Source organism: Sander lucioperca, chromosome 2 (genome assembly GCF_008315115.2).
Source record: "Sander lucioperca isolate FBNREF2018 chromosome 2, SLUC_FBN_1.2, whole genome shotgun sequence".
Classification (NCBI taxonomy): domain Eukaryota; kingdom Metazoa; phylum Chordata; class Actinopteri; order Perciformes; family Percidae; genus Sander; species Sander lucioperca.
In genome coordinates, this window is record NC_050174.1 from 40484582 (window position 1) to 40495891 (window position 11310).

The 11310-nt window shown below is 37.3% G+C and overlaps 1 protein-coding gene across 1 annotated transcript; it reads left to right on the forward strand.

Moving 5' to 3' along the window:
* Positions 1 to 2114: 2114 nt before the first annotated feature.
* Positions 2115 to 8388, forward strand: grsf1 (G-rich RNA sequence binding factor 1). Its single transcript, XM_031305267.2, has 10 exons — positions 2115 to 2454; positions 3202 to 3346; positions 4162 to 4317; positions 4626 to 4760; positions 5423 to 5561; positions 6216 to 6352; positions 6956 to 7041; positions 7148 to 7283; positions 7888 to 7942; positions 8313 to 8388. Exons 1-10 carry the CDS (start codon positions 2251 to 2253, stop codon positions 8314 to 8316), a joined length of 1197 nt encoding a protein of 398 aa, XP_031161127.1. The 5' UTR covers positions 2115 to 2250; the 3' UTR covers positions 8317 to 8388.
* Positions 8389 to 11310: the final 2922 nt, after the last annotated feature.

The following is an 11310-nucleotide window of genomic DNA, read 5'->3' on the forward strand; positions in this document are numbered from 1 at the left end:
GGGGGACCAAATTATTGTTTGATTATTTTGTTGTGTTTTTTTTCTTCTTCAAAAGTTAAAATATTTCTGAAAACTGTCATTAACATGAATCCAACATATTATCAGCAATGATGAATCGGCCTACTTTGTGATTTTTTTTTCATTGTTAGGCCATCCACAGATACAGTTAAGCTTATGATGTATAAATAAATATATGTCATTGCAATAATTATTGTAATAGCTTAGTATTGTATGCACCATACAAAGCTATGTGTAAAGGCTTTAGGTCACCCTACACGTTATTGTAGGACCAGTTTATTATCCAACTAAATTGTATACAATAGTAGTGGGGGGTCTCTGCTTCTCGTTTTCAGCTAAGGGGTCCTTAGCCTTAAAAACGTTGAAGACCCCTGTATTAGTGGATCAGTTACATATCTGTTGCTCGACAATATCCACACTGGAGGTCAGACTGACATCTGCCTCTCACTCTTCAGTCATCTGATGGTTTTGGCCGCTCAGTGTAAGGTGCTGACAAAACTGAATGGTCCTTTTCACCATCCAATTTTGGACTCAATTTTCAGTTTATGTCCTCTAGAAAACAAGAAATATCCTTTTATCATCGAAGCAAACTTAATCAAATAAATAAAAATAAAATAAGAAAGAATTTTCTTTAAATAAAAGAGAAAAAAAGTTGTCATTGGAAGGGATTTTACAGGAATGAAAGATGTCAGAGATTTTGTGTTTGAAGATGAAAAAAAGCCCATTAGAGCTGAAACAATTAGTCTATTAAGTACCAGCTTCTTAAATATGTGTATTTTCTCCTCTTTTTTTTTTTTTATTATTTTGTATTTATTTTGTAAGTTCAATATTTTTGAAATTCAGATCAGTATCATTTTGTTCTACTGTAATCACCCAGTTTTTCCACAAACATGATGAAAATGTACCTTATCTTAGGCTAAATTCAGATTAACAATTAGCTGCTGCAGCTAAAACCAAAACTTAAAATTTAGTTTGTTTGGTCTACGAAGCAGTGTAGACCAAAAAAACATGTGTAATAATAGACATTTTGAGTCAAACATATCAGCAGCATCTTAATAAGTTTTTCCTGATGAACATATTTCGTGCTGCAGCTGCATCAAAACCTGAAGCAGGATCTCAGACTGGAGAAATTAAAATCATGTCATTGTTACGAGACAGAGGAGTTCATGGCATCCTCACCTCTAGGTGGCAGTGTACATGAAACATTAACAAGAGCAGAGTAAGAGAGAGGAAGTTCTTGAGGGAGAAGACTGTTGTCAAGTTTACAGAGTTAGTGGCGGCAGCACCTCTTCTAATTAAAATGAAGTCATTGCAAAATCAGGGAAGTTTAATATGTCCCGAATAGGTTACATTTTATCGGGATGTTACATGCATATTATTATTACAGCCGTTTTTCAAATGTTGTTAAAAACAATGGAAATGTGAGAATCTTAGTAGGCAGGCAGATCGTTTCTTTTAACATTTTTTTTTCTGTTTATAGTAAATTATGCCAGTGTTTCTGTTGTGGACAGATTAACTCAACTCAACGTTATTTATATAGCACTTTATACAGTTGATCCAAAGTGCTCTACAGCACAGTGAGGAAAACAAAACAGAAGAAAAGACAACACAAAAAGAATAAAAATAAATTTAAAAAAGACACATACTACTAATAAAATCTACAACATTTAGAATTTAATAGATTTTTCAAATTCAAAATTTTCGGGGTTAACATTAAATGGCTTCTAAACTGGTTGAATGTTAATTAACAAATTGCACACCTTAAATATCGGTTTACAGTGTATATACCTTTTTTTACTTTTAGGTTTAAAATAAATGTTTTAATTATTATTTAGTTTTCTTATTTTCTGTTTTTGTTTTGTTAACATGTATTCATTATTTATAACAATAAAGTGTACTATGTGCTTGTTTTAATGTCACCTCATTTAAAGAGGTGGTAGTGGTAGTAGTAGTATTATAAATATAAATACAATATTTCATAGAAATCATGAGCTCTGAGGTAATCAAAATAAATTTTGAAATGGTTATGATTCAGCTTTTGTTGTGATAGGTTAACCGGAAGTCAAAAGTGTTGTTGAACCGTTAGCTTGTTCGCTCCGTTAAAAGACTTCAGCGCTGCCCTTGACTGATCCACGTGAGTCAGTTTAGCTTCCTATACCCCTATACTGAGCCGGTAGCTAACTAGCTAAACTAACTAGCTAAATAAACTCGGCTCGGCTAGGCTCGGCTAACATGACCAGTAACAGTAAATATCTGTTGTTTTTACTTCAGCGGTGTGTCGCAGTAAGAAAGGTAACGTTACCGACAGGTATCAATACAAGATGCAGCAGCGTGTTGTGCGGGTTTCTTCAGCAGCCGACATGGACATCAACAACACGGGCAGTCTGTCAACTGCAGTCCGCAGTGAGAACCAGCCGGTACCGCTTCTGTACCAAGGTTAGTCCCATACCGAGGGCTGGTAACGTTAGTGACTGATTACTGTTAAGTTCGTATATCCTTTTTATGCTGCTTTGACGTTATACTTCTACTAGTAAGTTCCTATTTTACTTAAGTAAAAATGGCAGTGTAAAAATACTACGCTACAAGTAAAAGTCCTGCATTTTGTAAAAGTACAGACTATTATCATCAAAATATACTTAAAGTAACGTTGCCAAAAGTAAAAGTACTCATTAATGCAGTATGCATTTTAGAATAATATATTATTGTATGATAATGATTCGTTCATGCGTAATGTGTAAGTTACATCTTAATATTGCAGCTAGTAAAGGTGGAGCTAATTTGAACTATTACTACTACTACTACTACTACTACTACTTTATACACGTTATATACTTTTATTTGTTTATTATGTATTATTTATTTAACTAGTAACAAATATCAGATAAATGTAGTCAAGTAAAAAGTACAATACTTCCCTCTGAAATGTAGTAGATTGCAAATCTAAAGTAGCATTTAATGGAAATACTAAGTTAAGTACAGTACGTGAGTAAATGTACTTACTTACTTACTTTCCACCACTGGATTAAATACCAGAAAAAAAACTAAATAACACTTAACTGTTAATAAAAAATGGTTCCTTGATCCATTAATGGCAACACTTTTACAGGTGATTCCAGTTAAACAGCCAATGATGTACAATAGCATTTGTGACTAAATAATCCTATTTTCCACCTTGTCTTCCAGGCTGGAGAACCTTGTGAAGATGATTACCCACCACTGCCGGCCTATCAGTCTGACCCAGAACCAGAGAAGAAGGAGGTGTACATCGTGCAGGTGAAAGGTCTCCCCTGGTCGTGCTCGGCTCAGGACCTCCTGCAGTTCTTCCCAGGTGAGAGTTTGGATCTGGGAAAAGTCAGTGAGGGACACCTCACACCTTTAGTTATATTTGCTTATCACAGATACATCAGTATTGGGGGTGTATGCTGGCTCTTTTTTTCATGTATTTTTTATGCTTATTTTTCACAGGTTACATTTGTGTTTTTATTCAGTTTAAATTTAAGGATTTAGGTTTTATTTTTTAGTGAAGTTTATTGTTCATAATTTGTCACTTTATGTTAATGATTTTGACAGGAAAGATCATTGTCCAGCTGTTAAAACATCCTGCCTCGGTATATACTGTTTCTTTATCATAACTCTTTAATCACTAAATCAATGCCAAAACTATGTGTCTTATGTGGAAAGCTTTATTGAGCACTATACTATGAAAGTATTACTAGATTAAAAAGGTTGAAGGAATCTGAGAGAGTAATGTTTAAAAAGCCTTCAACATCTTCTTGGCTATAAAGTCATTCAAACATACCATGCCAAACATTGGCATATTTTAATGATTTTATAGCCAAGAAGATATTAAAGGCTTTTTTCAACCCTCTCAAGTGCCTCAGATTCCTACAACCTTTTTAAACTAGCAGGATCCCCAAACTGAATAGCACCAGAAGGACAATTTCTACACACCCGAGCAGCACTCCATGCAGACTGTATTGTGAATATGAAATTATTACGTTTGCTGTCCTGATTGTCCAACCTAAAAAAAAGCAAACGGACAGAAAAACTTAGACAACTGTCAGTATACAACTAATGATAGCAGTTACATATTAAGATTGTGTAAAAAAGAAATATTGCTAAGGTATTATTATTGTGCTTCAGAGTGTAGGATCCGTGACGGGGTAAAGGGGATCCATCTCACCGTGGACAGGCTGGGGAGGTCAGCGGGACAAGCCTTCATCGAGATGGAGCACGAGGAGGACGTCAGCAAAGCTCTGGAGAAGCACCGACACTACCTCGGTCCACGATATGTTGAAGGTATGTCTCTTTGTCTCCCAAGCTGGTCGAAATCCAGATGCTGATTGGACATATTGACGCGGCATAGCAGGAAAATCCCAGGATTAAATGATGAAATAATGGTTTCATTTAGCTTCTTGAGTTTCAGGGTCCTGCTCGTTATTCATGCTGACTCACTGTCATACTGTCATTGCTTACTGGGACATTTGAATAAGACAGAGCCATAATTAACATCATCATCATCATTAACAAAATAATACTGTACTGTAATTAAGGCAAAACATGGCCGTTTAAATGATAATAACAGATGCTCATGTGTGTTTTTGCAGTGTATGAAGTAACGAACAGTGACGCTGAAGCCATCCTGAAGAAAGCCGTCCAGGCTCCAGCTGAAGACGGGGTGGTACGGCTCAGAGGTCTCCCTTTCTCCTGCACCGAGGCCGACATTGTCCAGTTTTTTTCAGGTAAACTTCTCCCACCTCCACATTTACTGGAAACACTGGGTCTATGCCACTGCACTGTGGTCAAAGCCTCCAATCTAAGATATTGCTACTACGACACACAAATACACAAAGTCCAATGCAGTTTTACATGACTGGAGAGGTTACCTGGTTGCCCTGAACTACATTTGATTGGATTAAATGAATCTATATGTGCCTGAGTGGAGGATGAGTTCATAAGAAATATTTTACAAAAAGAGAAAGAAGAGGAATTTTGATGGGACACAGGATTCAAAAACAAAAACTTAAAAAAAAAGGTATTTTTTGTTTAACCTTTTTTATTTTTATTTATCCAGGTAAGTCGATTGAGAACAATTTCTCATTTGCAACGACAACCTGTCACATTCACACAGTTCCACATTCATACCTGGAAGCTGCCCACTACAACCACAGTCTGATCTACTGGCCACTGAGCAGCTCCACTGGAGCGGTTGGGGTTAAGGGCCTTGCTCAAGGGCACCTCAGTGGTGGTAATGAGGGAGGGACAAGCACTGCTCTTTCACTTTCCCCACCCAGATTTTATCCTGCCGGTCTGGGGATTGAACCGCCGACCTCCCGGTCCCAAGCTCGCTTCTCTAACTGTTTAATGACAAAAGTAAAATACATTATCTTGTTGTTTATTTCAGGTTTGGATATAGTGGAGAATGGGATCACCGTTGTCACAGACCGCAAAGGCAGAAACTCTGGAGAGGCCTTTGTGCAATTCTCCTCTCAAGAAGCAGCCGATGAAGCTCTGCAGAGAGACCGAGAAGTCATCGGAAATAGGTAGGAGGCTGCACATGCTCACATTAAGGCCTGTACCGACGTTATAATCCTGTGTCAAATGTTAAAGGGGTTGTACTTGACATTCAGAACATTACTATAGGAGCAAACAGATATTTGCTATATGTAAAGATATAGGGGAGTAATGGAGTCCTGAGCGGAGAAGGAAGTCACACTCCCTCTGTGTGTGTTGTAATCCATGCTTCTCTGGTCTTTGTTTTGATAGCCGCTACGGCCGTTAAAAAACGTCTGTATTTCACGTAATGGGGAGCGGTCTGTGAGAGCTGTGTGGAGGCAATCCCAGCCCGTGTTTTTTGTCTGTATTTCGAGTACAGCCCCTTTTAATCTAAAGGTGACCGTTCAAATACCAACAAATACTTTCTTAAAATGAACTCACTTGTAGCTTTTAGACATTTTAGAAATCTGATTTTGGACCTCCAAACTTAGTGGTATTTCTGTTGCATCCTGGTTGTCCTGATCTGTTTATGAAATTGTTTTTCCATTGCGGAAAGTTTAAGTGTCTTTCTACGTTTGTAGTTCTTAGTGTTGCTTCCTTTTCTGTGTTGTTTTCTGACTCGATGTCATCGAAAATGAGGGCTGCCCCTCAGTGGTCCCTCGAGTATAAATAAAGGTTGAATGAAAATTTTGGTTTTGCAGATACATCGAGGTGTTTCCCAGCAGAAGTGACCAGATTAGTTCTAGTTGGAAGAAGAGGACGAGTTCAGCTTCTCATCACACCAGCACAGCACAGTCCGCGAACAGGAGGAATGTCTCTGCCTCACAGACCAGAACTGGTAAGGGGCTTTTAGGGCTCATTACATTGAGTTTTTAGTTTCCCCTCTCCCCTAAAATAACACAGCATTTAAAAAAAACAATGATGAAAGGATTAAGAAAAAGAAACATTTTAAACATCAGGGTAAAAATCAGACTCAAACACTGTTGATTAATTTGTTATACTTTATTTAGAGGGACTTCGGTGCATAATCAGCACCTCCATTTAATCTTTCTCCCCGTTTTTATGTCTCCATGACAGCCGTGGCCGGAGGCATTATGCTCTCAGGTTGTCCATCCGTACATGTACATCTGTACGTCCGTCTGTCCCATTCTTTTGAACGCGATAGAACCCCTCACCAAGAACCCCCTTGAAGGAATTGATTCAAATTTGGCACAAATATCCACTTGGACTTAAGGATGAACCGATTAGATCAGGGGTGTCAAACATATGGCCCTTGGGCCAGAACCGGCCCGCCAAAGGGTCCAATTAGGCCCACTGCATGACTTAGCAAAGTGTGAAAATTGCAGTGAGATCTTTATATAACTAAACGTTTTGCTCTTTGTGTACACATTCTTAGTTTTTGTTTTGTTTATCGTGTAAACTTGCGATTCTGCTCCATAAGGATCCGCTCAGAGCTCGGCCTCGCCGCTTCACTACATCCACATGAGAGGACTTCCTTTCCAGGTGTCCGGAGAAGACATTGTTAAGGTAAAACATCCAGATAATGTTGACAAGTTGAAGCTGGTTGTGTTGTTGCATTAGAGGTCACTCTGTACATTATTTTATGTTGTATGCGTTTGTTTTTCTCTTGCAGTTTTTCTCTCCTCTAATTGTGTCGAAGATTCTGATTGAATGCGGTCCTGAAGGGAGGCTGAGCGGAGAAGCCGACGTTTACTTCAGCTGCCACCAAGACGCCTTGACCGCCATGTCCAGAGACAGGCAGCACATAGGTGAGACTGATGGAGAGCATTTAAGACGATAGATAGATAGATAGATAGATAGATAGATAGATAGATAGATAGATAGACATTAATCTATATTTCTTTAATATTCAAATAAGAATTAGATCAGTTGTTTGAGTATAAACTGCTTCTCATGTTTAAATAAGACTTGATATGATGTTGGGTGTGCACTGTCAGATGTTTACTATAATTGTTCAGAATGTTTGAGCAAGTATTTATGTAGCCTTTTTTTTTTTTTTTTTTTTAACTCTGAATTATCCAAAATTGGATGGCAGTTTGTCTATAGCTGGCACAACAACATGAGGAAAATAAACGGTCAAAACCCAGAGCTCATCACTATTAAAACCTTAATATTCTTCACAGGACTAGTGACATAGTTTCCAGAAATATATTTTTGTCATTTCAATAAAGTGAAAATCGGATAAGAAGTAAAATCACGTTTGATGTATTTAAATGGTTAAAGCATCTTAAATGCAATGGGATTTAATGTCAGCATAATCCCTTTCTGGTGTGTTATGACATAATATATGTTAAATATATATAAATGTCTGCGAGAGCTTAACTGAACTTTTGAACTTTCTCTAATTTGTAGGAGAAAGATACATCGAGTTATTCCTGAACTCTGCCCCAGACTCTGATGGAAGGAGGTGAGAAACACTGAGTTAGAACCAGAGAGTTGGAAGCTCAAGCTTCTTGACAGAAAAATACTCTATTTTTATATTTCTAATTCACATTTTTAGGGAAGATATGAACGAGACAATTTAGTGGGTGTGCCGGTTTCTCTAAACTGGATCACTGTAACACAGAAGCTGTAATTACAACCCACCAACTGGGAATTTTCAGCTTTTAATGGAACAAAGAATGCCACATACACACAGTTACAGTGCTGATTTCCTTTTGTAAAAGGGTATTTTGATATATTTCAATTTGAATTTACTGGTTTTACCTTCTCCAACAAACGTTACTGTTAATTTTTAACCCCAGATGTGATTTAACATGCGGTATTGTCTCCTGCAGGTGAATGCAGACACACAGATGCCAGACACACACATACACAGGACTACTGTATTTATTTTCCAGCCTGACTTGGACATCAAATAATAAACGTTTCTCGTGTCAAAAGAAAACTGTTTTCACTGTCTCTTTCCAACAAAAGGGAGTTAATTACAGTTTGAGATCAACATAGACTAATTATAATAAAATGGGTATTCTACTGAGTATTTTTTGTGAAGGTTACAAATGTTCAAATATGGCACAAAATGGAGCTTTCTCTTACTTGAGGCCAACAAAGAGAGGAATCTTCTAAATCAGCAGATAATGTGGAGATGAGAGGTAAATAAGAGTCTAATGTTAAATTTAGAGATTTTTTCAAATAATTTTTTGACATGTTCATGACATAAGAAAAGAAAACTTGTGATATTTAGATGAGTTTTATTTGATATTGTTGGTGATGATACAGGCGTAATATGCTGTATGTTGAAGGAGAACCTGCTGTGTCTCAAGTTGGGAGTTTTAAAAATTAGAAGAATTAAAATTTGAAATTTAGGGGTGGGGGAAAAAAATCAGCATAGTATCGCAATATTTTCTGTGGCAATACTGTATTGATACACAGACACCAAGTATTGATCTATTATTATATATGTGTTGGTCAGTTTGTCTGCTTGACAATCCCATTTTGTAGTAAGTAAATTAAAGTGAGATGAACAAACAGAGAAATGTATCTTTTTAGATAAAACAGATGTTGACAAAGTTTCCTTTTGGGGACATAATTAGAAATTGGGAAAAATGGTAATAAATTGCAATATGTTGCAGAATATTGCAATATGTTTAAAATCGCTATAATATCGCATTGTGACATAAGTATTGTGATGATATCGTATCGTGAGGCCTCTGCTGATTCCCACCCCTAATAAATGTAGCTTGAGAGTAAAAATGAAACTAAATTTAAGTAATTCATGTTAATATATATAAATACTGTAAATGTATGCAAAAGTGTGGACATTTTCACCCTAAACCTGATACAATATAATTTCCATTAAGCTATTAACCAAACTAAAGATTGCATACAGGCTTCACCTCACTGTTTAACATATTTTGCGTTTGAGAAACATCTGAACCAAACAATTTAGCTTTCACATTTAAGTCAATTAAAATGACCATGTACAGAATGATTATTACGGTTTACTGGCAGATTAGTCTCGCATTGCCAGACCTACCTCCACCGGCAGATAAAGCACCACGCTGGTTGATTCACATTTTTTTTTACCTGTTACACTCTATTAGCTGACCTTGGAACTAGGGCTGGGCAATATATCGATATTATATTGATATCGTGATATGAGGCTAGATATCGTCTTAGATTTTGGAAATCGTAATATCGTAAATGGCTTAAGTGTTGTCTTTTCCTGGTTTTAAAGGTCCCATGGCATGAAAATTTCACTTTGAGGTTTTTTAACATTAATATGAGTTCCCCCAGCCTGCCTATGGTCCCCCAGTGGCTAGAAATAGCGATAGGTGTAAACCGAGCCCTGGGTATCCTGCTCTGCCTTTGAGAAAATGAAAGCTCAGATGGGCCGATCTGGAATCTACCCCTTATGACGTCATAAGGAGGAAGGTTACCTTTCCTTTCTCTGCTTTTCCAGCCCAGAGAATTTGGCCCACCCATGAGAAAGAGAGAGACAAGGCTGGTCAAGGCCACCCCCCCCCCCTTCTCCTCCTCAATAGCATTTAAAGCTACAGACACAGAAATGGCACATCCTAAGTAAAGCTCATTGTGGGACTGGCTCTAGTGGCTGTAATTCTGCACCAAGGTTGAATTTCGGGAAAGAGACTTCAGATACAGTATTAGGGGACCACTAAGGCCTATATAAAAGAGACTTCAGATACAGTATTAGGGGACCACTAAGGCCTATATAAAAGAGACTTCAGATACAGTATTAGGGGACCACTAAGGCCTATATAAAAGAGACTTCAGATACAGTATTAGGGGACCACTAAGGCCTATATAAAAGAGACTTCAGATACAGTATTAGGGGACCACTAAGGCCTATATAAAAGAGACTTCAGATACAGTATTAGGGGACCACTAAGGCCTATATAAAAGCATCCAAAAAGCAGCATGTCATAGGACCTTTAAAGGCTGCATTACAGTAAAGTGGTCATTTTCTGTGTTACTAGACTGTTCTAGCTCTTCTTTTATTTTTACCTTTACCCACTTAGTCATTATATCTACATTACTGAAGATTATTTATCTTAAATGTCATTGTGAAGATAGTTTGTTAAAGCATCATTTGTCAACCCTACTATATCGCCATCGAGCTTTTAGGACAAGAATATCGCGATATCTGATTTTCTCCATATCGCCCAGCCCTACTTATGAGCCAATCCAATCTCTTCAAAAAGCTTTAAATTTAAGATGTTTTGAATTGTCTTTAGTATCATGAAGGATTACTTACTTGTTCACCAGTTGTAACAGGAGAATAAAGTGTTTAATTAAAGCTATAGTGCGTAGTTTCTGTCGCCCCCATGAGGAATTCTAAGTAATAACAACAAAACTGTCAGCGCGTCCACATGATACAAGCCCTCCGTGACCGCGCACCCCCCCCTCACAGTTGCTAGTAGCCAAGGAGGACACGGAGGATTAAAATAACATGATGGAATCTTCAGAAGAGGTCATTATCTTCACTCGAAATAAAGCTTTAACTAAGTTATGCTATACATAAACTAGCTTTAAAAGTGAGCGGTGTGTTTCTATGAAATATAAAAAGGTGGCTTTGATTGGTAAAACTAATTACAGGGACACACGTTTTGTTAAGTGCTTTAAAAAAAAAAAAAAACTTATGTAAACCGCTATCCACTTGTACTGAAGAGTATTTTTTTTTATCTGCAAAAATATGTTTCTATACACAAAATAATTCAAAGGGACCAAATGATTATCTGAAGGTATAAGGACTGAGCTCTTTATGTTGCACAAAGGTGAAACATAGGTTCAAATAATCCAGAGTCATACCACCAG

What these genes read in the sequence shown, in the direction of transcription:
- grsf1 (XM_031305267.2), top strand. Translation starts at nt 2,251, where the DNA reads ATGACCAGTAACAGTAAATATCTGTTGTTTTTACTTCAGCGGTGTGTC. An exon ending in GGTACCGCTTCTGTACCAAG is followed by an intron (nt 2,455 to 3,201) that starts GTTAGTCCCATA and finishes CTTGTCTTCCAG; the next exon opens with GCTGGAGAACCTTGTGAAGA. An exon ending in CGGTCCACGATATGTTGAAG is followed by an intron (nt 4,318 to 4,625) that starts GTATGTCTCTTT and finishes GTGTTTTTGCAG; the next exon opens with TGTATGAAGTAACGAACAGT.